The sequence below is a fragment of the Oxyura jamaicensis genome, chromosome 7, assembly GCF_011077185.1.
Source record: "Oxyura jamaicensis isolate SHBP4307 breed ruddy duck chromosome 7, BPBGC_Ojam_1.0, whole genome shotgun sequence".
Lineage (NCBI taxonomy): Eukaryota > Metazoa > Chordata > Aves > Anseriformes > Anatidae > Oxyura > Oxyura jamaicensis.
The window spans coordinates 17857426-17884798 of record NC_048899.1 but is presented as its reverse complement, the minus strand read 5'-3'; the positions used below and the strand labels follow the sequence as shown (position 1 = coordinate 17884798).

At 45.8% G+C, this 27373-nt stretch overlaps 2 protein-coding genes and 1 long non-coding RNA gene across 6 annotated transcripts in view; 2 read left to right on the top strand and 1 right to left on the bottom strand.

The window, feature by feature from the left end:
* Positions 1-8780, top strand: part of TRAF3IP1 (TRAF3 interacting protein 1) — a 45287-nt gene extending 36507 nt beyond the window's left edge. For all 3 annotated transcript variants that reach the window (XM_035331132.1, XM_035331131.1, XM_035331130.1), the window contains 2 exons: positions 5613-5836; positions 8379-8780. In XM_035331132.1, coding sequence (XP_035187023.1) covers positions 5613-5836; positions 8379-8544 — 390 coding nt within the window. In that variant the 3' untranslated portion in view covers positions 8545-8780. The remainder of the gene's footprint in view (positions 1-5612; positions 5837-8378) is intronic.
* The window catches only part of LOC118169667, a 20571-nt gene continuing 983 nt past the window's right edge, over positions 7786-27373 (bottom strand). The window contains exons 2-3 of the long non-coding RNA XR_004752222.1: positions 23754-23757; positions 7786-7915 (exon numbers count right to left, since the gene is read on the bottom strand). This is a non-coding gene — a long non-coding RNA (uncharacterized LOC118169667). The remainder of the gene's footprint in view (positions 7916-23753; positions 23758-27373) is intronic.
* Positions 26027-27373, top strand: part of ASB1 (ankyrin repeat and SOCS box containing 1) — a 22410-nt gene continuing 21063 nt past the window's right edge. For both annotated transcript variants that reach the window (XM_035331135.1, XM_035331134.1), the window contains exon 1: positions 26027-26819. The gene's annotated coding sequence lies outside the window, so the exon portion shown is untranslated. The remainder of the gene's footprint in view (positions 26820-27373) is intronic.

Genomic DNA, 27373 nt, shown 5'->3' with positions numbered 1-27373 from the left:
GGAAAGGATGCAGCGTATCAGTTGTGTAGTAATAGCATGGTGTAGGAGACAGTGCATGTGATTTTCATGTATTACAAGAAGCTTATCAACTGATCTGGCTAGGATATTCTCCTGGGACATAGACTGGTGTGGAAGCAGTTGGTTTACACAAGGAGCATGAGGACTGCAAATTCCTTTTGGACAGGAAACAGGCTGCTGTTTCAAGAGAAAAGGAGGTCATGGGCCCACAGTTTCAGCAGTGTAGGAAGAAAAGGCAAGCAGGGCAGGACTGGCACCCAATATGTCCTTACAGCTGAGTTAATACTATCTGCTCTCACTAATTACTGCTAGAGTTGTCTCGTGGTTTGTGTGTGTGGTCAGGCTCCCAGGATTCTGCTTAGCATGCTGAACATTGCACCAAATGCATGAGGTTTTATTTTCCACAGCACAGAGGTAACGGGAAGGAAAGCAAGCTGGCTCAATGGGCTGAGGTGGGATATTTACCTAGGTCTGAAAATTCCAGCTCTTTTAGAGGTGTTAAATGTGAACTGAAGGGTGTGTGTGTGTGTGGAATCCCCAGTTCCCTGCCCTAAAAAGAGCAACCATTTTTTTTGGCTTTTGGTGTCTTCCAAGTGTGAAAGAGGTCAGCCTAACTCTGGTGAGTCTCGCAGCAAAGAACATCATGTCTCTGCCTTGGCCTGCTACTGAACTCAGTACCTGGCATAAGCAGAAAAAGCATCCTGTTCATTTGAAGTGATTTAACATTTACCATTTTCCCCTCTGTTTCTGTGAAAGAGTTTCTTATGGTGATCCCTAGTGGATAGTTACAATCTACTTAAAATGCAGACTCTGTGAAAACCAGGAAAAGAAAACACCCTTTATGATCAAAAAATATTTTGTACAATAAAAAAGCCCACGTTGTTGTTTTTGCATTGAATGTATCAAAATTACTTGTCCAAAATGAAGTTTCTGTCCTGTCCTAGCCATAGAAAGAGCTGGGAGGGAAATGGTACAGCTCAATAAAACTGTGATTACTTGGGTCTGTTTCCATAATGGGACATAACACAATAGTTAAAAGGGGCTGTAGAAACTATTAGCTGCTTGATGGATGTTTGCTCTAATTTGTTTCATATTTAAAAACTGTTAATTTTAAAAGTTGAAACAAAGGAGAAGCTATATAAAAGCAATCAAATCCTGTTTCTAGAAATGAACTTTCAAAAACACTGGGGAGAAAAAAAATCATGCCACCTCTTTAACTTAGTAGACATTAGACATTTCAAATACCCTCAGCAGTATGGATATTGGAAATGGATGTCTTGTGAATGATCCTTTTTATGGAGCTGTGCACGCTGGAATATTTATACTAATTGCTTTAGTGAGGGTAAATTAAACACAGGTAAATTCTGGTGGTTTCTGGAACCCTGTTGATAATTTCCCCTGTATTGATTAAAAAGAAAATTTCTGCTTTTTAATTTCTTTGGTCCCCTGCATTTGAGTCCACGTTGTCTTCTGTTCGGATTGAGGTAATGGGAAAGGCAGACTTTTTCCCAGGAATCCAAAATAAACATTTATCTTGGTGCCTTATGAAAAACATGAAGGAAAGGAAGCGTGTTGGGCCTACAGAAGTGATATAGTCTTTTATATGGGGATAATTTATTGATTCTTGGGCTTTTGTGAAAGGAGAGTTCATTGAGGTGTATGACCTAATTAAATAGACTGGAACAATTCTGATTCTGGCATTTTTCTTAAAAATGAATATATCCTGTTACATGTTTGTGCAGAATGAGTAAAGGTGGCATTCAGGACTCTTACCACCCACGTTGCTTGTTGTAATAAACCATCTGCCATAATTCTTAGTAATTTAAGAGTGACCCATGCAGACTTTAACCCATAGCTGTACCTGTGGAACTGAGAACAGACAGTATGGTGGTTGTATTTTTTTTTTTTTTTTCCTTAGTTGCTCATAATCAGCAATAGCTGGCGAAGCTTGTGTACCTCTCCGTGATGATAATTCTGTGCCCTGAGCTCAGCCTCCTGTGGACTGCAGGAAATGTAATGTGGCATCTTGGAGTGGAAGTGTGAGCGGAAAGAAAGAAAGGATTGATTGTTGTTTTTTAACTTGAGGAGGGACTGTGCCTTTCTTCAGGTGTTGGGAAATCTGTCTTGGGAGCTTGGAATTTAAGTGCTCATCTTTTAAAGAAGGATACACTGAAAAGGTCTTGTGCTCTTACACCACTTAAATTCTGCAGTTTTGTGTTTCGAAGACATTGAGCTTCTAACAACCCTGCTATTGTACATTTTATTGTCTGAATAATATTTAATAGATTTGTAATGTTTTTATATTTCATTACTCGAAATTACTTTAGATGGGATGATATTTTGTCCTTTTTATGTTAGTTTTGAAGAATTGAACTACATAAAATGTACTGAAGTTACAGGGACACTAAAGTATTTTTTAATATTTTCTAATACACTTTAAGGGCATCTTCGTGATTAATAGAAAATATTCCACTGTGTTTTATTTCCACTTGAGGTTTTTGAGCAGCTGTGTATTTTAATATGGAATATTTCAAATTGTTAGATGGATCCATGCTTAAAAATACACAATTCTGCTTTGCTCATTTACTAAATTGTGGGATCTTTGTTCATTCTCTATTTTTCATTTTCATACCACATTTGCTGGAGTTGAGAGGTGTGGCTGCTTGGGGTGTGTAGGCATCAGGGAGGTCGTGCAGCTCTAGAAAAAGGTAAAACATTGAACTCGGAAAATAAAACAAGAAGAATACTTCATTTTTAACACGCACACGCACACAGAGATGTATCCTTGGATAATGAACTGACCGAGTCTTCTTGCTTCTGAGATAACTGTATTTGAAACAAATTCCTTACCTCCTGGCTGTGGCCTCTTACACAGCAGGCAAAGTGGTGAGGGTTTGGTGCACTTAGGAGCAAAAACAAGGCAGCAGGACTTTTTCCTGGGAAGCTGTTGATTATGATACAGCCTTGCTCCACTATTGAACTGCAGGTGATTTTGCTTATAGTTAACCTACCAGTTACATGTGGAAACTCTGGTACCATGGATTAAGCCTTGCATATGGCCTTGGTGGAGCACAACACTTAGCAAGAACTTGCCTGGAAAAAAATGAGATAGAACAGAGGGCATAGGATCTGAAGTGCTGGGACATATGAATGGATCTGCACTGTCATGACGAGGTCCAGCAAGTTAGCAGGAAGAAAAATACCACTGGAAACGAAACTTTTGTCAACCTCAGATATATGCCGAGCCCTAGAAAATGGCAGGTGTGCAGGACTGTGTCCTGTGATTTCAGGGGCACCTGGGCAAAAGCTCTCTTCTCTGGGGAGCTGCAAGACCTATAGGGAAGGAGGCCAGATGAAGTCAATGGCTGTGGTACTCCGAGGTTTGCTAAGGAGGAGACCCAGGGGAGAATATCTTCTCGAGCCTGAGCAGCTCTGCTCTGAATGCGGGTGCTCACCAGCTCTCGGAGGATGAAATGGGTCAAAAAGCAGTGCTTTCATCTTTGCGTTGTAAAGGATAGCAAACACATGGATGCCTCCAGAAAGTATCTGAATAACGTGTTTTATGTGATGTAGCATAATGAAACACCTGCTTCTGTGAGAGAGGTACAGGTCGAGTGAGAAGGAATTAAGATGAGTGTTATTTTTAACAGTTTAGCCAGCACTCATGAATTGACTTAGGAAGCGAAGGTCACGAGTTCACCAGCATTTGTCACTTCAGCCCAGTTGCTAATTAAACAACTTTAATGTTATAAAATCACAGTCAACTCAGAAGTCCCACAGTTTTCATGCACCGTGTGTGTGGTAAAACACAAGCATCAGATGTAAGTAAATCTCAGCCTTCAAATCTTTAGAAGTATTTTTCTAAAATATATATCTGAGTTCATCAGTAAGCCAAGGGCTGCTGAAATGTGCTTGGCAGTAGTCCCTGCTGCCTCCAAACACAGCTGAACAAACAGCCCACAGCTCGCACAGGAAGACAGGCCAATTGGGTAGGAGGGCAGGAGGGGACAGTGTGGTAGATATTGTGTCCCTGCAAGGGAGCAGCACGCTGCCACCCCTGTGTTTATATAGCCGTGAGGAACTCTGCTTCGTAATGGGTTGATCCTGTGGTTGGGGTGGTAAAGAAAGACCTTTCTTGTTTTCCGGCATGCATTAAATGACTGAAATTACTTTAAATAAACTTTATTTAAAGCTTTGCGTGTCTTAAAGAAAAACTCGGTTTGGGAATTTAGACATTTAGGGCTCTGGGAAAGAAAGAAATTTGGCTGTTTTTCTTGGGGGTGAAAAACTGTGGACTTTTCTTTCATGGTGATTGTTGTTTTCGGGGAGGGCTTTCCTGGAATAAAGTGTTTGTAATGACAAAGTGTTTGTAATGTGGCATCATTTTGCTCTTTTTAGGGCATCATTTTGCTCTTTGTGACTGCCATTTTAGCATGCGCTTTCCCTGTATTTAACTTGCAGTGAGACTGACCACAGACAGTCTGCTGGCTGCGCACGAGGGAAGCGTGCGCAGGACCAAATTATTTTTGAGTAGTGCAGTTTATTGAGGCCACATCTGCAGTCGGCATGACTTTACAAACACTGTTAACGGAACTACAAGGAAGGGGATAACCACCATCTATTTCAGCTGTGCAGCATGCGGCGCTATTATTAGGACCAGCATTAGGAGCTGGAACTCCAGATACAGCCGGTGGAAAGAGAGAAGCATCTTGAAAGGAGCGATTTGGAGAACTAAACTATATATTGCAAGGTGGCTGTGCTCTTGAGCATCCAATGCAGCTCCCAAAACACTGACTTGAGCAGGTCCGGTGCATGTTTGTGGTGTAGTACCCCGTCATCATGAGCAGGGATGCTTCTGCTTCTCCAAAAATACTGCCTCTCAGAAGTCATGATCATTGTCCTCTGGAGTTGAACGTGACCTTTTTTTGGTGTGGTTGTGTTGTGACTTGCAGTAGTATTGAGTGAATATCAGTCCACAAAGCCCTTGTGCTGGGCAGCCCCCCGGTGTGCAGGGGAAGGACGGACGGATGTGTGATTTACAGAGAGAACTTGTTGGCAGCCAGTGGCAGCAGCAGATCGCTAACAAAAGTGTTGTGCAGCATTACGTGTGTGTTGAGAGATCCTGTGTAATGATGCTGCAGTAAGCCCCAGAAGCTTGCCTTTTAACACAGAAATATGTTGAGTTGAAGGTATTCAGTCAAACATGACTGAATGAGAAGGAGGTCTCCCCCAACACCCCCCCCCACTGCTCTGGGAAAGATCATGTCGAGAACATCAGTGAGGTCATTTATGGGATCAAATACTAATTTTAATTTTGTGTGCTTTCTGACCCGAAAGCAATTTAATATTGCTGATGTTATTGCAGAGTTTTGTAGCAGCTCTCCCTAGCAGTGAGACTTGGATATGGTAGACTTTCTGCTCATCTGTTTCTAGACTATTGCTTCGTTTCTTCCCTTTCATTGCAAACTGTCATAAAAATTTCTCCAGATACTCCAGTTAGCAGTCTCTAAAGCATTCATCATTCAAATCTTCGTGTACAACAAACGTTTTTCCTAATTTTCATGCTCTCCTCCTTATTCATTCCTTTTTGTTAGGAGAAGCCTTTTGTATCAGAAGCAGCTAGGAAGAAAGAGAGAGACCTGGTAGCCAAAGAAATCGAGAAGTTTCAGGTCTCTATTCAGACACTGTGCCGGAGTGCCCTTACACTTGGCAGAATCATGGATTACATTCAGGAAGACATGGATGCCATGAAGAACGAGCTGCAGATGTGGCGGCATGAGAACAGACAGCATGCAGAAGCTCTGCAGAAAGAGCAAAGGTCAGTGTGGTCAGGGAAAGTTTGATTTATCTCTCAAGACAGATTTCTGTTTCAAGGAGAAGGGAGAGTTTTACTTGCTTTTAAAAGCGAATTTGTCATCAGTCACTTTTGTGTTTTTTTTTGTTTTGTTTTTTTGCTGTCCAAATTAGTTTTTGAAGTGTTAAAGTCTGAAGGCCTTTTCAGCTCAATTTCACACGATGTATGTGACAGCAGAGATGCAGACATTTTTGTGAGATGAGAGGGCTTAATGTCTTGCTTTTTTTCCTTCACAAATATTTAAGGAGCAATGGGGGGAACAGTTTAAGAGACAAGCTGGGCTGTGAACTGGGACAAGCATCAGATTCCCAAATCATAAACTGCTTTCTGTGTGCCATCAAAGACTGTATTCTGCAGTGGTGGTAATAACAGTGGTGATTGTCTGTGTATGGCCTAGAAACAACATCAGAAAGCAAGGAGAGGAAAGGTGACATGCCTGATAGAGTCAAGGAGGTCAAGCCTAGAAAGAGTTTCTTGGCCTTACTTCCCTCACCGATGTCTTTTTATTCTCCTTGGAAACAGAACTACCATTCCAACTGTGTGTCCTCTGATCTTAAAAATGATCTTAGGTATTTATAATCAATTTTATCTTCTTAGATTCATAATGAGACTAGTTAAATTTGCTCATCCTTGAATCAATATGCTTAATTCCTGTAGAAGCAAGTATGCCTCTGAGTGGTATTATTAGCTAAGCCCCATCTTGGTAAGTAGCAATGTGTTAAATGTTGGAAGTTTTACAGCTGCTGGCTTAGTCCACGGGCTGGGGTGGGAATTAGGGCTTTGGTTCACATATAAAGTGTAATGATGTTAATTCCTTGCACTTACATAGCACCTTCTATCCAGGAACCTTGGCAGAGTTTTAAACTGTGGTTGGCCTTGGAATGCACCACCTCTGCAAAGGGAAAGGAAATGGCATTTGACTTTATTTTTCTGTTGGAGAAACTGAGGCATCGACCCACTTCCTTTTGCCAGAAAGCTCAAACCAGAGCTAGGGATAGGGAGCAAATCTCGTGCAGTTCTCCAAGCACGTGCTCACTTGCTGGGTCCACTGTGGCCAAAGAAGTCATCTATGCTTCAGTTGGTTTCCTAGCGTAGTTTCCAGGTGTGCTTAACTGGCTTTTTCTGCCCCCTAAGTTCCCTGGCAGATTGTACCTCGGACAAAGCTGTCACCTTCATATTAGTGCCGAAGGAGAGGAGGAAGGAACTAGCCCACTGACTTTGTTTGCAGGTTGATGTTGACCCAAGCTTTACGATGGACAGCTGTTTCATGCAGGGTAGCATCTCTTCAGCAGAGCCACTCAGTTCCCTTTTACGAGGTAGGACTGCCGCAGCAAATTGCAGCACTTCATGAAGACCAGTATTAGATCCTAATTAGATCAGTGCAGTGCTATGGTATGTCAAATCCTTCATGAAGAATTACCCAGTATCAGACATGAAGAAGACAATGCTTCCCATATGTAGTGGAATTTGGATGTGTGTCTTTGGTTTTTTTTTGCTTCTGTGAAAGACAATTGAAGGATTCCATTGGGGGAATGTTAGTGCAATTTCTAGTGATTTTTTCTGTGATTTATGCTGATGGTGCAGAAAGGAGGAGAAAATGGAATGATTATGAGATGCAGACTTTAGCTAATGAGTCCTTAAAGTGACTGGGTAATTCAGAATGACAGCGGGCTGGTTTGGTCCATTGATTCCTGAGCTGTTAAGCATTCCTGTAGATCAGCTAAGCATCACAGAAAGGGGCACGTTGCTTCTAAAGCCAAACAGCCCCGTTCACTTAAGATTTGTCATTGTGCTTGTGGTTTATTAGCATATAATTCCCTTTTATTAAATTTCCTATTAGTGTAGGATTGCCTGCCCTTGTCAGCAGCTAGTGATGGGTTAGTTTTCATGTACCTTGCCTCTTATCAGATATTTACCTGCTGTAACTTGGTGATGCTGGCAGCCACTGGTGTCTTGCTGCTGGCCTGCTGGTTTCTTGGAGGAAATAGCTTGTAGCAGGCCAGCAACCCGCACAGCAGTTGAATTTGTTGCTTTGCAATGTGCCTGTGGCAAGGCCCAGAGAGATGGCTGTCACCATGTACACCATGGTAACAAAGAGGGGCCCCAGTAAAAGGTGAGTATTCCTGCTGTGTTCTGTCCTGCAGAGTCAAGCTTCTTTGTCCCTGGGCCAGGTGGTTGCAGCTCTTGGCTGGGTAAAGTGCTTGACACACGTGTAAGGTGGGGTGAAATAACTGCAAAGCATGGAGATTTTAGCAGAAAAGCTACATTACCAAGACGGTACTTTTCACTTTGAATTGCGGGTGATCTTTCCTGAACAATATTCTTCTCTGTCCATGTTGTTAGCTTTGCCTTTGTGCTTCTTATTCTGAACTTTCGTTCAGGAAGGGTGGGCACAACTTAAATTCTTTGCAAACTTTCAAGTATTAAATGTACGTTCTTGGAGGCTTAAGTAACGTGAAGCAGCGTAATGTTTCCAATAACATTATGGTCTTTGTGTCTCTTTCAGCATCACAGACAGTGCTGTAGAACCACTAAAAGCTGAACTGGCTGAACTGGAACAGCTGATTAAAGACCAGCAAGACAAGATCTGTGCTGTAAAAGCTAATATTTTAAAAAACGAGGAAAAAATCCGGAGGATGGTTCTCAGCATAAACTTGTCTTCAAGAAGGTGAAGAAGGAAAACAAACAAAAGCCTTGGGACTGACTGACATTCCTACCACATAAAAAAATAGTGGAGAAAAGTTAAGATATGCCCTGTTTAGATGTAAAATGGTTATGGACCAGAAGCCTAAAAATTATATAAAATCCCATTATTACATTGATCTTCAGATGTTGATATTACCCAGGATAAAATTATATTTGCTTGAATGCTCAAGCTGCAGAGCTATTAAAATAACTTGTTTATTTAGATGTGTACTGTTATTACTTAACAGGTCTTCACCGCCCTCTCCCTTTGTGAGCTGTTGAGCAGAGTTTCTGAGCCAGTTCTCCGTGCATCCCCTTCCTCTCTTCGTATCCACTGAGGTTACTTTTGGACACGCGGTCATGAAAAATGGGCACGAGATGCTTCTTTTGCCCCTTTCTAAGGAAAAATGTTCTAAATTTCTGCAGGTCAGAATGTTCCTGAATCCTGTTCATCATTTACAGCTCTTGCAAAGTTAGCTATAAAAAGTCCCCCAAGATCAAGAAGCAAAGCCTTGTGTAACTTGCACTTATTTGCATCGTTACAGAGATGATGTCATGTTTTCAGAGCTATCAGGAGTCTTATTAGGAAGGACTGAAAATGCAATACAAGCATCACCATGTAAGGGAGCAGAAGTATTTTATCTGCACAGGTGTTAATTCCATTTTTATTGCATATGTTCATTTGGAAAGGATTAATTTAAGTACCTGTTTCCTCCCAAATGCATGTTCCCGTAACTTTTTGTATGTGAATAATTCCACTGATTTTTTTAGTTAGCTGCAGATGTCTGTACTGTTTTCTTAATGACCTCTTGAGTGTACTGCACGTTAGAGTCCAGCTTTACTAAATCTGCAAAGCGTGTTAGCATAGACACAACTATATGACACTGCACTGAGCACAGGAGGCTTTAGTCCTCTGCAAGGCTATTCTCTCAAGATTTTTATAACGTGCGAGTACATCTACTCCCATGTTGTTTGGATTATTTATGAAGTGGCAGTGTCCTTTCTTCTTTGGTTGGCAAATCTGTTTTTTTTTTTTTTTTTTCTTTCTTTTTTTCCCCTCTGGTATCTGGACCTCAAAAAAATCTACCAAAAGGATAATCATCAGATAGCGTGAGTATTTAACATACAAATACGGACATTTTAAAGGGTTTAAGGGTTTTGTATGTTTGTTATAATGAATAAGCGGGACAAATATCTTTGCTGTGTAGTGATCTAGGCTTAGGTCTAAAGGTAGTTCACCCCAGAACTTGGGAGTGTGACAGATATTCAATATTTTGTTGGTGTAAAGTGATTGATTTTCTGAGCTCAAAGGAATCAACAGTACATTGCATCTAGGAGGTGCAGGAGTTGGTCACCGTAAGGGGAGGATGCTTTGCTGCACGGGATGTTGGTGGGAGTGGAGAGGAAGCAGGGGTTTGTGAAAGAAGAGAGAAAAGGAGACCTGTTTTACCCACTAGCAGGGTGTTTCAGATGCTCCCCATGGACACAAAGTTATTTCAGCTCTTCTCTGGGTCAAGCAGGGTTTAAATCATGACTTTTCCTTTCCCTCAGTTGCTGCATTTCATGAAGTTCCCTTCTCCAGGCCTGCTCTCCTTGTCTTCCCCTGCTGAAGGATGCTGCATGCTCTTTGTGTGGTGGTGTGAGCCTTACACTCATCTGTCCTTGTATTAGATGTGACTGTCCCCTGGAATGGGGTGGAAAGCCTAGTGCCCATATGAATATGGGGTGGTAGGCACTGGTACAGTTGCTTGCTTGCCACCTCTTCTGGGAGACCTTTGGGATGGCTCCTGGCGTCTTTATGCAGGCGTTTTCCTTTAATGAAGAGGGAGGTGGGAATCCTGCCCAGCATCACTGTTAGCCCAGATACATCCCCGGTGGGGGCTATAAGCATAAAATTCACGAGGCAAGAGAAAGGGAGGGAGGAAGAAGCTGTCTGGACCAGAGACACCTTTTTATTCTCTGTGCGACTGCTGTCAGAGAGGATCCAAGCCCCTGGCTGGCAGAGATAATAAGCAGTAATAATGCATTGGCTGGTGTCCCTAGGCCACTGCTTGCTTTCTGCATCAGATATTACTTCAAACAAGAATCCCTTGGTGTTAGGGCTTAATAATGCATCTCCTCTCCGGCAGGCATAGCTTGCTCTTTGTCTAGCTTGGTTTTGTTTTCCAGTACGGTGGAATGAAGCTAGTGCCAATGAGCTGAGCCTTGTTCCAGTTTTAAAGGCAGGTTGAGGATGCAGCACTGCAAAAAGCAAATAAACATCTGTGCCTCGTGAAGGGAAAAAGAGCCTCTGGGGGAGCGGACAGAGCAGCGCCTGTGTCTGTGAGGCTGCCTGTGGCTCTTGCGCACGTCGCCGTGCCTGTGCCTTGAGCCTGCATTTCAGCTTGTGGGTGGTTCGTTAGCAAGGGAGAGCTCGCTTAGAGCGGTGGTTTGGGGTTTAAAAAACTTGCATTCTCAGCCCCCTTTAGAGCTAATGGAGCCTGACAGTTCTGGGAAGCAGGCCTTGTGTTTCACGATGTGCCTGACATTCCTCCCTCTTGTGCAGGTCGGGAGGTGGCTGCCAACCCCTCTGGTCTAGGGTCAGGGAGTGTTTCTTGGCCGAAAAAGGTACAGCTGTTGGCAGGACCCTGAAATGCAGCTGCTAGCCAGCAAGGGACACCGGGGGTCCAGAAGGATGGGACCTCCCTAGGTCAGTGGGACTCAAGGACGGAGGAGGCCAGGAGGGGACAAACTGGGCGAGCTGAGGTGGGGGATTGCAGCTGACATGGGCACTGGATGTCCTTTGTCTGAGTGCATCAGAGGCTGTTCCCTGGGGTGGCGATGGAAGAGGATTAGCTCTCTGTGTTCAACAGTGCAAGGGAAGGGGAGCCTGAAGGGCTGAGGTGTGTGAAATGGGGTTGGCCAGAGCTGAGGCAAGGACCCTGAAACTCCAAAGGTGTAAAGCTGTGGTGGTGGAAGTCCCCCGCTCAGCTAGTCCCCTCCTCAACACTGGAGTCACCAGTGACAGGCGTCCTGAGTCCAAACGTGCTGGCCTACTAAATTCAGTATATTTTGTGAAAATTCTTCAATTCACCTCATGGCAGGCTGAGGTAAAACAACATAAGGCTCCCTAGAAGTGCCCAGTTCTCTGCATTGTCTGTAACAGTAGCATTGGACAAAAAAGCTAAGATAGAGCTGTTCACTTCACAGAAGCACAGAAAGCTTTGGTTTGGAGGGGACCTCAAAGCCCACCCGGTGCCACCCCTCAAGCAGAGCAGGCCCCATCCAGCCTGGTCTTGGGCACTGCCAGGGATGGGGCACCCACAGCTCCTCAGGGCAGCCTGGGACAGGGCCTCACCGCCCTCACTGTGAATAATTTCTTCCGTAAATCTAATCTACATCTACCCTCTTTTACTTTAAAATTGCTACCCCTTGTCCTATCACCACACTCCCTAATCAAGAGTCCCTCGCCGGCTCTCCTGTATCCCCTCCAAGCATTTAAAGGCTGCTACAAGGCCTCCCCGGATCCTTCTCCTGCCCAGGCTGACCCCCCCAGCTCCCTCAGCCTGGCTCTGTAGGAGAGGTGCTCCAGCCTCTGCCCATCCTCCTGGCCTCCTCTGGCCCTGCTCCCACAGCTCCACGTCCTGCTGGTGCTGGGGCCCAGAGCTACAGGTGGGGTCACTGGTATCTGAACTTTTGAGATTAGTCTCACCTACCCATAAGTTAGGAGTCCTTCAGTCTTAAACCCTGCACCTTAGCTACCAGATCAGGTCTTGTCCTATCTAGTGGAGGTTATCTACAGGGTTTCTTACTAATTGTGAATGTAGATGCTCTGGGTGGCAGGCTCTGTGTGCCCCTTATCCCCCAAATTCTCAGTCCCCACTGGTACCTTCCACATGGAGAGAGCTTCTCTGCTTCAGTCAGCTTGCTCAGGGGCAGAACTCAGTCTTATTTGTGCCCTGATGGCACTTTGTCCTGCTTGGAGGCATGTAGGTGTGGAATTAACAGGTTTGCAAATGAACAGCTCTTAGCAGAGATGACACTTGAGTGCTTGAGTTTCAGGGTTGGAGGTACATGCTCTGGGGTTTGTCTCTTCTGAACTGTGGCTCCAGGCTGCCTGCTATCTAAAAAGGAACACCATTATGATTATTATTATTTGCTTAGAAATCTGAAATTCCTGATCACGTGTGTGTGACGCAGGATATCCCATCTCCAACAGACCTGAAGAGCACGTGTCCCTGAGTCAGTCTGGGTTCCTCTCTTCCCTTGACCCGGTGCCCGATCTGGCTGTAGTCGCCTCTGACTTGGCTCAGCAGCGCTGAGGTGCTGTGCTGTCGGAGATCTCAAGCCCAGATGGAAACTCCTTCTGGCACAGAGTCCTGGCACTGCTTGCTAAGCCAGGAGGACTGAGAGCAGGACACGTTGTTGCTGCTTTCGGAGCACGCCCTTGCTTTCGGCTGTCTCCTTGCTGCAATTTGCTGTATTGGGTTTCTTCCTTCATGAAGTCAGAATAGTTTAGAGGCCTCAAAGACAGCCTCTTGCCTCTTGGGTTACTTCTCTTGAGCACATCTTGGAACAGAAGGGGGAAAATGCCAATTACTTTTAAATGCTTTAGGACTGCAAAGCTCTGGTATCCTGTGTCTGTAGAGAAAGGCCGGGCATTTGTAGGCCAGCCAGCCCCTACGTGATTTAGGGGATGCAGCCCATTGAAAGCTAGTTGAAAATGGGCTCCCAGGCAGCTTCACTTTAAAAATGAAAAAGTGCCTGTGATTTTTTTTTTTTTTTCCCTGACACGGTTTGGATCCATCCTCTGAGGAAGCAACCACCACTGCCTGACGTTGCTGCTGCATTTGCAGAAGCAAAGAGCAGGACAGAAGCTGCGTGGAGCCCAGCAGCTGCAAGGCTGTGTGGCAGTTTTGAGGGCTTTAGGGAACGCATCCCTCTCTGCTGGTGGAGTCCAAGGGGCTGGGCTAGACGGCTGCAGAGAGATTCAGCTGAATTTGTGCTTATCACAGTCTGAATGTGCGTGTGATGGACTGTGGAGCTGCCATGCACGGAGAGCTTCAGCCCTGAGCCCCCGGCGTGTCCTGCCGTGCTCCGGGGAGCTGCCTGCAGGGCTGAGGCATGCCCCTTCCAAAATGCTTCCTGACATGTTTTGTGAGAAAATATTAAGATATAATATTTCCGTTTTCCAGTGAGAAACTTAATTAGAAGGAATTAAAAGGTATGGTTTATAGTTTAATTTAATGTGATGAAAAAAGGATCGGCTCCCTCCCCCTTCTGCCCATATCCCAACCTGCGATGATGGCAGCCCGGCCTCGAATTGTGTCTGACAGCCACAGAAGGGAAATGCTTACCGAGAAGAAAAGAGAGAGAAATTCCACTCCAGATTTACGACTTGTGAAGCAGAGGTTGCATGGGTTAGCGTTATTTTATGTTGCGCTGGGTCCCACAGACTTGACTTTGTTGTGTGCCCGGGAATGGGCTGAAAACTGATTTTGTTGGCTGCTTTCACAGGTCACTTGTGTGCTCAGGTGCTGTTTTGGGCCACTGGGTCTCTTGGTTTTGTACACACAGCAAAATGTGTGTTCAGACATGCGAGGAGCATGTGTTCGGCCCTGCAATGTGGGGTTCTCCCTCCCAGGATGTTTCCCTTTTTTGACATTTATTTGGACTGAGGGGCTCAGGATGGGATTCTCCCTGTTTGGGGGAAGAACCCAGAAGCCTTCTTCCTTTGGGATCATTCAGTCTCATGGTGTAGGTTGATACAAGGGAGCTTTCTGTTCCCAGTTCCAGTGTCTGCCCAGATGTGACCTATGGAGAACCCTTGCCCATCTCAGGACTTCAGCAGAACCAGGAAGATTTATGGCACTGGGTAATAGCAGTTGTAGGGCCATTTATTTTTCTCAGAGGCGAGAGGTGACACAGGGCATCTTCCTCCTTTCATCCTACTTGTACTTTGTTTCTGCACCGAGGGGAAAACCGATCAGAACTGGGGCTGTGATGGAGCTCACCTCCCCCGTTAGCCAAAAGTTTGAGAATCAACGTGGCAAGATCTAAATGGATTAGCTAGGAGGCACGTGAGGCCAGATTAAATGACTCCTAGAAAGCCTTGGATCCTGTCGTGGTGTCTCTGCTTGGTGGTAAGTGTGCTCAAGGTATTCTATCCAGGTGCGGCACCAGGGACACCCAGGACACATGGAAAGAGGGTGCCCAGCCATTGCCTGGCCTGGTACTTTTCCCCCAAATGGGAAATGGACTGGGGGACATAAAATGAAGGGCATGTTTAGGGTTGTTTGGAAAGAGAAGGCACAGAGTCCTGTTGTGTGTGGGGTTGCATAAAGGCTCCCAAAGTGAGTTCAGGTGTACCCAAAGGCTTCCGTTGGGAGCACTTTTTGATGGGAGAAACTGGCGCCGTACTTGTTTTCTAGGGTCATAATTAGGGTTAGGCTTAGTGTTACAGTTAGGGTTGTGAAACAGGGCACCTTCTGAAAATGCATCCAACCATTAAGGATGCGGACTACGTGTGCTGCGTTACTTTACTCTCACTGCCTTGCACTGGATAAAGTGGAGGAACCAAAGGTGCTTGTGGAAAAGCTGTCTTTGGCTTTACAGGAAAAGCAGCCCCCGTACGCGGATGGTGACAGCCTTTTCCTTGAAGCAGGAGAGAAAACAGACATGTTCTGCACATGGGTCACCGTCTCCATGGAAAACTGGTGTCTCCACACAGTGAAAAGTCTGGTAAGAAATAAAAGTCTCCTTTCTGCTGGGTTTTAAATCTTTTTTTCAGCTTTTGAAGAAGTGGAAATTTCTTTTAAAGAAAAGTAGTGGAAATGGCTATTTATTTATTTCACCTCTTTTTAAAACTTTTTTTTTTCTTTTTTCCTGTGATTCCTGGCCTTTTCTGCAGTGTAAATACTTCCAGTTGTTCTTGCTTTGCAGAGGGACAGCGCCAGGCATCCCAAGAGGATGCTGTGTAGGTGACAAATGGAAGAACAGATGAATCTAGCTTGGCAGGCTCATATGCCCATCTTTACGGCAAGGTCTCCTAAAGGTCAACAATGCTAATAACAGGAAGAAGAGAATCTGTACAATCTGTACAATCTACTTAAATACCTGAAATAACTAATGCAACCCAAAAAGCTGTGACAAGCATGAGGAATGTTGTTTTCCTGTGAAAAATACCAGATACAGTCTGTGTGCCCAGGTATACCAGAACCTGCTTTCTCGGCCTCCTGCTGAACCACATCTAGCAAGGTCTCGTGCTGCATTGCTCTGGAAGGGGAATAACTTTGGTTTCCATCCGGTGTAACTGCTTTTGTGTGAAAGGCTAATTATGGACATAAATTCCTTCCTCCCTCCCAAAAAAGGCCAGAAGAGCCACTTCCAGATGACAGAGATACAAACCGAAAGGACTTTACTGATTTAATGGAAAAGGCATATTTTAACAGAGCTCTTTTTGTTTTGGAAGACTGACTCGGTCTAGAAGGAAATGGATGGGAAATGGTACAGGCAAGCAGTGTGAAGGAGCTGCACAGTATCTCTCAACTCCTGGGCTGGCAGCCTAGCCACAGGGACTGTTTTCTGGCTAGCAGCTTTACATTGGATAAGAGGTGCTTAATTTCTTCTGTACTTTCAGGTTTCTCTGCTTTTTTGGAACAGTGTCTGCTGATGCTGGAGACCAAGCAACGGCTGTGCTTGGGAGGAGCTGGGGATGCACGGTGTAGTGCAGAGCTGTCTGGGAAGGAGGAGTTGTTTGGATAAGAAGCAGTTGCTTTGAGCAGGAGGCTCCAAGCTGCTCTGGCTTTAACCTAGAGAGAAAGGAAGTCTTTCTGTCCAATTCAAATAATTTCGGTGGTACTTGCAGTGCACGTTACAAAGCTGGAAACTGGAATCAACCTGAGGTAGGTCCTGGGTCAGCATCAGTGCATGGAGCACAGGAACTGGTAGGTAGGAACCAGAAGTGACTCTGACAGATTGTGAATGAGCAGGCATGCTGGGCTTTCTCCTCACATCCTCCTAAAGACAGACAAACACCGTTCAACTATATATATTATATATATATATACGTATATATATATATTTTTTTTTTTCTGGAGAGGTAGCAGGAAGAGAGAGACTGAGATACTCCTCTCTACAGCACCCAGATTATTCCACTGACCACCCCAGTAATGCATCACCATGATGTAGTTCTCCTTGTAAGCGGAGACGGGAAAGAAACAAAAGCTGTTTTAATAGTTCTCAGTTACAACAGCGTCTGAGGATGCGGAGAACAAAGAATGACTCCACCAACATCGGGAAGTGTCTTGCAAGTCTGATGAATGGATATCAGATAAATGGCATTGGAGTCTAGTAGGTCTGATGACACAACAGACAGTGTCAACAAAGCACTTGAATGGTTAAATAAAAAGATACAGAAATTGTATCATGGGGAGAAAGGTGAAGGTAAACAGGCTGACAAGAAATAGTGAATATTAAAAAGCGATTCTTCTTCTCCTGGCCTTCATTTGCATGGATAGTAATGTCTGTAAGTTTGGGCAACTGGAACAAAATGCTTGTAAAAGTAAGTGGTTTAACATATAAAAATATGAAAATAATTGCTGTAGCTTTGTGTCAACGGTGGTGGAAATAGCTAAAGACCTTGTTTATCACCCCAGAGGTGCTTGTGTCTGGAAGGTCCCAGGATGTACTGAAAAATGGTGGCTCTTATTTTAGGAAACTGTAAAGCTACAGGCAGGAGTGAGCTTGGTGAGCTCTCACCTGGCATATCACTCTAGCCTTTACAGGAGCAAGCTGAGACCTCATTTCTTCTTGCTCTGGGTTTATAGCCATATTGGTTCATGGTCGCCCATGACCCCATCCTGGCCGAAGTAGTGCTAGGTGCAGCAGCGTGCGCACAAGCTCTTTGTGTTTGTCATTACTGCAGACTCACCTGGCTCTTTGTGCATAGTCTCTCTGGAGATTTGGGAGAAGGAGAAAGAGAGCAGGAAGGGAAAAAAATGCTCCTTTTTACATATCAGCAAAGGACCGTAATTCTTTTGCAGCTGATGTGGAGCTCATCTTTCTTTCAAGATGTCTTGTTGTGTTATGTTTTGCTGTACAACTGCATTTGGATTTTCCTCTTCAGTTCTTGCAGGAGGGATTTTCTTCCTGGCCTCTGTTTAGCATCCTCTGCACATGTCACTTTCTTGTGCTCACCTCTTGCAGGCCATTCTCCTCAGTGAACGTTAGTTACTCTTGGAGAAGGGAGGAGAAGAGGGCTGCAAAGAGGGATAGATGATATTTAGTTTGGCTGAAGATGCATAGCCTTTCCTGGGGCGTGCAGCTTGATGTAGCAGGAAGGTTTATTTGTTCTAGTCATGCTAAGAGTTTTATTCATGCTTCTTGTTGCTCCTGGCAGGGTGGAAGCTGAGTAAAAGTGCCTCTCTGTCTCAATGCTCTGTGCCTTCCGTGAACAGCTTTTGGGTCCAAACAAGAAGATCCTGACAGGAGAGCAAAGGGATAGGTGTGTTGGAGGATGCCCCAAGAGATCTAGTTTTCAAGTGACACCCAGTGGTGCCTGGTTCTGAGCAGCCTGGATGCAGGGAAGCTTAGATAGAGTGGGACAAGGCAGAGGAGAGCAGAAAATGCCCCCTGGGTGGCCTCAGCATCCCACTGGGGGCTGGTGGCTGTAGGGGTAGCTGAGGACCTGCATGTGCCGGAGGCCAGCCCTGGAGCCAGGAGGAATGCGTGGCCCACATAGTGGCTGTGGTTTGTGTGTAGTCCTCTGCCAGTCAGGTAATTTGGGAGGAAGGAGGGGTGTTCTCCTCCACTTTTAATGTTCCCTGGGTGTCAGCTTTTCATTCCCGTCCACAGAAGTGTCAAGAAAGGGCTGGTTTTATGTTTAACTCTGTTAGACTGGGGGCTGTAAACTCAGAGCCCATGTTAATAGGATACTTGTCTTTAGGAGCCAAAATGGAGGGTGAGAGACCGGGGTCTCTTGCAGCTAAATACTGTTCTATTGTGCTGCGTTTTATACCTGCTGGAAGGAGCGATCAGAAGCCGTGTGGGAACACGCATTAAACGTGTTATTATGTTAAAATGTCACTTTCTCAAGTATCATGTGCTGTGTTTGCACGGGGCTTGTGGGCTCGCAGTATGCGGCTGTGGAGAGCAACCGGAGCTCAGGACCACCCCGAGACGTCCAGCTGCTTCCAGCGCGGTGCCGCGGCGGGGCGACGGCGGCCCACAATAAAAGGCACGCACAAACTTCCACCGCTGGCCTTGGTATCCACGTCTGGGCTGGCTCCACCGGTGGCTGGGGTCAGAGGGAAAACCCCCGTGTGGTGCAGGGAGAGGATGTCTCCCCGGGGAGAAGGTGAGCCTGGAGAGGAAAGGAGCCCCTCTGCGTGGGGTAAAGTACTACACAGGTTCACGCAGGCAGGGTGGCTTTGTGGCAGGGTTGAGTCCTGGTCACCTGCTGGTGTTTCTGCAGAAAAAGGGGAATAGGAGGCTTAATGGTCAGGTATTTAATTTGCATCACTGCTACCCCTTTTCCTCTGCATCGCTCCTACTTTGGACCCCCACACCTTCGTACACTTGCAGTACTTGCTCTGGCTGTCTCCTGGAGCTTGACTCTCTGTTGTACACCCTTGCACTCATCATCAAAGCTGCAGACATGTTTGACTGGGAAAGCTACGAGGTCAAATGAGTTTTTGTTGAAGGAGAAGCTCAGCCACTGATATGACCACTTGGTGACAGTCCTGGTTCTTGCATTGAAGTCTCTGGGTGGTAAAGACCTCCAGAAAACCGTGATGTTGCTGAAGCTGTTTAAGCTCTTCTGAGCTGTCTTCTCCAAAGCTTTGGGAGATGGAAATAGAGCCTCCCAAGTGTGTTCCCAGACTCAAAAGCAGGTGTTAATCAACAATGGCACATTTATATGTAATTGGCTCGGACTCCTCTGGAGGTGGTTGCCTTAGAGATCTTCAGGCATTTTTTGCTGTAACATGGAGCAAAAAGGTGTTGAATGTGATGCTAGGCTTTATCTGTCCAGGAAGATCAGCATCTCTGCAAACATCCGAAAGCAGGCAGCCAGAATATAAGGATTTGGGGCTTATTACTGGACTCATGAGCAGGAAATCCTAAGCCTTCCTTAGGAAGTGTAGAAGAGGCCAGACAATGGACACTGCCTTGCTTGGCAGAAAAGGCATCCAGAACAGCATGGTTGCTTGAAGTGAAGCTGCTTACTGATAGCTGAGAGCAGCTTTTGCCGGGGGCAAGGCCCTTGTGCCTCTTGTAAGCACACTACAGGAAGGCAGGCTGCCCCAGTCAGAGGCCCTGGGGGCAGCATGGGACCCGAGCACTGTGGAAATAGGAATGGGGAGAGATTCAAACAAGACAAGTGATATGTTACCTCTAACACTGGGGAAAACAGAAATGGCTCAGTGAAGCTGAGACAACATTTCTGGAGCAACACAAGGTTTTTTTAAACAATTTCCTGATTACTTTAACTGCTTGATCTTACAGCCTGAGTATTGCCCTGGTGTTATTTCTTTGCATTTCATTTCCTAAGACATCCTGAAGAGCAGGGAGTGCAAACTAAAATAAAACCTGGCATGTATTTTACAAGCTGTGCTGGCTTCTCCCACAGACCCCCTCAACCCTTTGAACCACAGCTGCTCAGATAGCTGAGGTCGCTGGAAAGGCTCCCACCGACTTCTTCAGGCCCCCCTTCGGCAGTGCAGTTGCAAGCTTGACCAAAAGGCCATTTTGGTAGAAAAGCTGCCACTGGATCCACAAGATGCCAGGCCAGGTCCTAAGAGGCTTGGTCATGTCCCTCACAGCTCTGTGAGATGGGAACAGCAGAGGCAGTCCCAAGGTCATGGTCATCAGCCGTCACCTCCCCATGCCAGGCAGCCCACGGGGCTCCAGTTGTCTTTCTAGGGTGTTTGTGGCAGCTCCCGAGCATCAGCTTTTCCCCTTTGGCCTCAACAATGAGTGTGGTTACAAGTTTTTTTCAATGGGGAAAGTTGCTTGCCTCGGGTCAAGTGTAGAAATGTGGAAAGGATTTGGATCAAACTTTTTTTTTTTTATTTTTGGAATTTTGTTTAAAGAAATAATAGCGCCTTGGGCAAGAGCTGAAGCATGGAAAATTTCATCCCAAAAGGTGGATGCTTTGTGAAATTATAAGCATGTGAAAACAGGTGGTTAAACTGAAATGGTTTTACAGATTTAAGTACAGAGGGTGCTACCAAAAACCTGTTATAAATCCTGGAGTGAACTCTTCTTGAAAGGCAGAGGTAGAAGAACAGGCCATCAGCAAGTAACATGAACCACTACCAAACCCACAGGCGGCTCCAGAACCAGCAAAGCAGCCAAGCAAAATGAGAAGAAGCTTTCTGAAAGGTCAGCAAGGGAGCCAACTCCAGGCCCAGGCTTCAGTATATAAACTCAGCCTCAAAAATGACACCCTAGTGACTGATATCTGGCTGGGACAAATTTTACATGCGGCACCTGATCCAAAACCTGCTCGAGTCAGTAGCAAGTGCACTGCAAGCTTCCCAGAGCATTGGATCAAGGCCTTAACCGTGAAGCCACGAAGAAAAACACATAAGCGGTGTGCTGCAGCACATTGCGGGCTAGAGGAGGGGCTGGTGAGAGCTGGAATCGCACTGCCCTTTGCCATGAAAACTAGGGGATGTACTGGTGGAAATGGTCCTAGGGAGAACAAAGTTGTGATGAGGTGGAAGCTGCAGCTGCAAAAGATCAGGAGGGGAAGGTCTTGCAGCTGTTATTGGTGTAATTATAGCCAAAGGAACTAATTACACTGGGGCTTTGCTGTGCTAAGTGCTGTATGACAGGAGAGGGACCCTGTCCCATGCTGATCTTGGTCTGCACAGAAAAGGGGCAGCAGTGTTTTCCAGCTGACTGGGTGGTTTCCAGTGAGCCCCACTGATAAAATGTCCCAGAAGGCATCCGCCCCCATGGAGAGGCTCTGCAGGGGATGAAGTGTCCTGCTCCCCGCTGCCTGACTCCCTTGGGCTCAGCCTTGACCCACCAGGGCCCTCCCAAAGGACCACTGGGGATGGTGGCTGAGGGCAGTGGTGCTCCAGCTCAATGCCTCGCTCCCAGCTCTGTTATTAACTGGCGTACTGCTTTTCGGGCTCTCCAGGTTGCTAGGAATGAGCTGATTCTTGTTCGTGTTACTAAAATGTGAGATTATGAAGTGTTATGATATATGGTCTGCAGAGTTTTACAGCTGTGTCTTAAAGGGCTCTTAACAAGAAAAAGAAAAGGGGGGGGGGGCTTAAACTGGAAGCCAGGAATACAGTCAAATTAAGGACTACAATGGCAATGCTCATTAAAACCCCTTGGAGAGCAGGGGGAGGAGGAAAACAACCCAACTCCCAGTACTAATGCAGGATGGCTCACAAGGGAGAGGCAAGCCAGAGACCGGCTTGGGTGACAGGAGATAAAGCCTTAACTTCTTTTTCTTGTGCTGTAGAGGATGTGGGTATCCTTGCCTTGGCAGAGGAGCCAGGGGACACACCAGCCACAGAGAATTTGCCAGTTGCCTGAACACTTCAGTGCATGGAAGCCATTAGCCTCAATCAAAGGAAAGAGTCGTAACCTTCACGCTCTGTCCTAAGCATCTCCATTATTTCTTTTCACATTAAGCAATGTATCTTTTAACTATCTACAGAGGAAGTTGGCATCTTCCTGGAAAGTCTGACCAAGAGGTGTTGGGCTCCGCATGAAAGCATCACAAGGGCTTCCTCCAGGTCTTGGCTATAGGCCAGGACCTTTTTGTGTGTCCAAGGTTGGCAAAAACATGAGGTGAGGGTGGCGAGGCCCTGTCCCAGGCTGCCCCGAGGAGCTGTGGGTGCCCCATTCCTGGCAGTGCCCAAGGCCAGGCTGGATGGGGGCTGCTCTGCTTGTGGGGTCCCTGCCCATGGCAGGGGCTGGAAGTAGCTGATCCTTAAGGTCCCTTTCAACCCAAACCATTCTGTGAGTCTATGAAAAAAAAAAAAAAAAAGCTTTCCCAGAAAGCATGAGCCTAAAATACCAGTGTGAAACCTGCTGTGGTGGGTTTATGGTTTAGGCCTCATATCCATCGGGACTCCAGAGTGCTCCATGCCATTTATTAATGCCTTGGCTCCAAGCTTGGCTTTTTCCTTCAAAGCAATCCAACTGGAAAGTGTTTAGGAACTGCTATTCGTGCTGTTCTCCATTTCATCCGTTCAATAGGGTATCTTCCATCCTTTCTGAGTTTTAGGAGTTAATTAGGTGAGTCAGTGCTTTCTGGTCATAGCCCAAACTTCAGCACCTGATGTGATGAAGGTGCAGCCTTTCAAGATGATCTGAAGTCTGCCATCCAGATTTTCTTAGAGCTAAGAATGAGTAGATGAGATTTTTTTTAACATGAAGCCACTGAGCTGCTGGATTACACAGCTCCATCCAGGTCAGTCCAAAATCCAGATAAATTTAGATCAGACATCAAGTCCTGCCAAAGACTTGCAGACCAAAGCACTGAGTACTGGCGAGGGAACACAATAACATTCACTACATGGGCTTCCTCTCCAGTTCTGCAATGGATCTCTGTCATTGAGGGAGGCTATCTCCCTTCCATCACTTTAAGTGACTAGGATCTCACAGTACCATCCTGGCATGCTGTTTACAGCAATGGAGCTAGGTTTTACAATGGTGCAAACAGATCGATAATAGCAGAGAAGAATTAGCAGGGGCTGGTAATGACTCCACCTGTTGGAGACTTGCTGTCTTATATGATAAGGTACAACTGTCTTTTTCCTCCTGTGTTACTGGCCTATAGCACTTTCAGTTCGTTCCATAAGTGTATTTGGCAGAATGAAATGCCATTCCCCATTTTGTGGCATTGACAGACTTGCTTTCCTGGAGTTAAAGAATGGTCCTTACAGGCTAATTTGTGGTACTGCTAATGTACTGCGCACTGTCTCAAGTGAACAGTGAAAATAACCTGTCACCACAAGGAGTAAGTAACCAGGATAGGTTTTTATAGCTGGCAAAGCTGATCCACCATACCCTACGTACAGGAAAGCTAATTTCTCTGTATTTTACTTTATTATTTTTCCTATGACTAATATGACTCAAACCCTAAGTGGAAGGATGTAATTTTCAAGGCGGATGAAACCTCACAGCAGCTGAAGAAGTTCACAGAGAGTTGATCAAGCCTACTTTCAAGAACACACACTGCATTTACTTCTCTTGGTTTAATGGTGGAAAGGGAAAGGAAGGAAGAAGACCTTTCTGATAAGGGATCTGTTGGCACAGCATGCAAGTTATAGCCAATTTCAAGGTAGTGCGTAATCAGCCCAAGAGAATTAGCATCAAAGATGTGGCAGAATGCAATGAACCCCAACAATACTGTCCTCCTGTAAGCTGATGGACTGCCTTTTATTAGGGCAACTGTTACCATCAGAAACTTTCAGCCACATGAACTTCCTTCAAGGGCCATGCACAGAGCTGGATTCTGTTTCCAGACATACAGCTGGCCACTCCTTTGGAGCCTAGAGTCTCAAAAGGATACCTGACTCTTCTTCCCTTGCTTAACCTGAGCCTGCTGCTGGTGAGGGGCTGCTTGCAGTGTCTGCTTCCTTGTCATTATGGACAAGGAAAAACTGCTGGAGGAAAGGAAAAGTGTGATGGAATGAAGACTGCTTTTGCTTTCCTTTGGTGTTCTCGGGAGCAGGGTAATTTCCTCAAATGAGGAAAAGTGCTCTCTTCTAGATGACTCCTCACACCAGCACCCAGAGGAAGTACAGCAGAGAAAGGCTTTCTAAGCAGGACCTGCAGTGCTGGTACAACTCACTGTCTTCTCATTGCAGGGCTGGGGCATGTCTGCTCTTCCATGGCGATGCGGCATAGAGCAACATCTGATCAGGATGACCTAAGTGCTGCAGAGGAAGTTATCAGGGAAGAAAAAGGAAGTTATCATGGAAGAAAAAGCTGATTTGCTAGCTCCAGCAGCTGACATTTAATACTTTTTCCATCACCTTATGTTAGAAGTCCAAGCTCCTCAGGATCTGGCCATGACCAGGACCCAGACATACGGCTTATGCCACATGGATAGCAGCCTGTGCTCTGCAGGGAAGAGACTGGCAGAGTGGAGGACCTACAGCATGCCTGTCCCTGTCCTCTGTGTCCAGTCACCCAGAGGTTTTTCCTTGGCAAAGGAACAAAACACTACTAATTGCTAACTCTTGAAGATGGGGATGAAGTTAGGAGGTGAAATGATACATGCAAGTCCCAGAAGTTAGGAGTTTAAGGGTGAAAAAGGGGCTGTGCACTTGGGTTTCCAGCTGTGTCTGTCACTTCCTAGGGGAAAGAAAGAAATGCTCAAGCCTGAGTGAAGCCTTCCTGGAGGATATGTTCCCTGGGAACTCTTGCTTTGATGGCTGTGAAATCCATAAAGCTTTCCTTCTTGTACCTGGGAAACTAAAGCCAAGCTCCTGTGGGGCTGTCCTTGGTTAAATAAATGACAGTAAAAATAACTCACAAATGCAACACCAACATGGGCAGATAAATCAACGCCTGGAGTGCCCATTAACGTATGCTGCCTCCTTTCTGGGGGGCTGTGAAGGAGTCCTGCAAACAAAATTCAGTCAAGAAGGAAGAGGCAAGGTACCATTGAGTTATGACTCACAAATCCATCAGCAATTTCATTTCAGAAGAGATACAAGGTCTTAATACAGCTGTCAGCAGCATTCTTCAGGTCGCACTGCTGCATAAAGGAGAGTGTTAGAACCTGGGACTTAAACTAAACAGATTTCCTAGAGGAAACACACACAAAATTACATTGCTTCTAAAGTTACTTTTATAGACATTTTCCCCAAGAAATATTTCTCCCTGGAAAAATAAATTCACAGGATGTAATTAAAACAGTTATATGTGTACACTGGAGTGGCCCCCTTTAAGTGCTTCACCAAATGCACCACTAAATGAAGGAATGAAAGCCAGCTTTGTTTAAATCTATTAATAACAATATGTATTAATTATAAAATGAGACATTGTTCTCTTAGTTTATGGTTATGAAAATAGCCTTTAATAAGGCTAAGACTGGAGTAGCCAGCTTTGCAGTTGTCTGCACTGTTAAAAAGGCTTTGAAAATCTGCCATAATCTGCTGCTTTCACTTGTCAAACCCTGACCTGATAAAGGCAGCGGGTATCAGATTCCACACCCTGTGGATTCGGGTAATAACCGGGTGCTGATGACTGTATTTTTTTTCTGCTTTTCTTGCTCCTTTCTCTATTTTTAGCTTTTTTAAAAAATATATTATTTTTTTTTAAATTAAACTCTGACACGTTGCATTGTATTAGAGTTTAACTGCCACACTTTGGGGAATGAAGCCTTAAGAGGTTTGCCTCGCTCCATCTGAGAAGGGAGCAGTGGTGGCACTCCTTGCTCCATCTGAGCAGGGAGCACTGGCACCTGCCCAGATAACGGGGGATGACAATTACCCCATAATCATACCCCATCACCCGAGTCCAGCAACATGTGGGAGACCCACTCACCCCACTGTGCAAAGTGCCTCAGCACCTGCTTCTGCCTGGAGAAGGGTCCTCAGGGCTGCCGAGATGTCACAGCCCGGGGTGTGAGTAGCCTTTTCCTTGCGTGGATCTGTGCTTTTGGAGAAGCTTTGTGAAGCACCAGGGAGGGGAGGCAGCCCGCTTGATCAGCATGTACAGCCCAGCCGAAATATTCTGGAGAGGCTATGCTGTCTTCCTTCCCACTTCTCACAGCAGCAGGACCGTGTAACATGATACTCCTGACCTGAGCGAGGGATGCTGTTAAAAGCATAGATAGCTTAGAGATGCTTTTTGGGTCGTGGCATCGCATGGTGTTACCGTCAGCTCCCGCAGCATCCATCCAGACGGAGGGCATTGAGTCACCATTCCAGGGTGCCATACGCGGGGCCGAACCTGCTGGAGGGAATTACTGGTGCAGCGGCAAAGACACATCCCTGCCTGCCCCTCTTGTCCTCATGTAGGCCATCTCTCGTTTGTTACACCTTTTATTTCCTCTTCCATTTGTTCATTACATCTTTCATCCTTTCTTAGTAGGGATGCGAGCCAAAAGCCAAAATTGCACCTTTGTACCAGCATAAAGGTACCTGTAAAATGCTTTGGGTTGCCACTAATTTGCTTTGTCTCTGTTCTGATCTTTTGTGTCCTCCAGGCAAGGACGGCTGTATTTTCTCTCTCTGAAGCAGAACAGGGTGACATTTCTAATGCATCTCCAGTCCAGGACCCTGTTGTGAGGGGACAGGTGAGACCTTGGGGTCATTTGTTAAATGTGTAACACTGGATGGAGGAGACACTGTAAGAAGGGTTATCAGAACAGGCAATGTTAGTTCCTTACTGGAAGCTGATTTTTAGTGGCTGAAGCATTTTAAAATAGCCTCTCCAGAGCTGCTTCCAGTAAGAAAAAAAAGAGGCAAAAGAAGCAGAGAAAAATGAACATGGATTGATCTGAAATGCCTTGAAACAGAAACCTCTTCCCTGGGAAGGACTGGGGCAGGGAGAGGTGCTTCAATGTGTGGAGCCGAGAGTCGATTTTCATTTCTTAATTAGCTCTAAGCCCCCTCGCCCAGCCACCGCAAGTGGAAGCCAGGGCAGGGAGCGCTGCCCTGCAGTCGCTTCATAGCTGCGCGGCGTCGCTGCCTCTGAGTGGGGAAAACAATTGGGGAAATGTTTTATGTTCACACTCCACCTCGGAGGTGGGCCCGCGTCCAGAGCGTACCATAAAACACGCAGGAATGCCGCTGGTTGGGAACATGCTCGTAATTCTTATGCCCCTCTTTCCCAAAGACACCTTTCTTC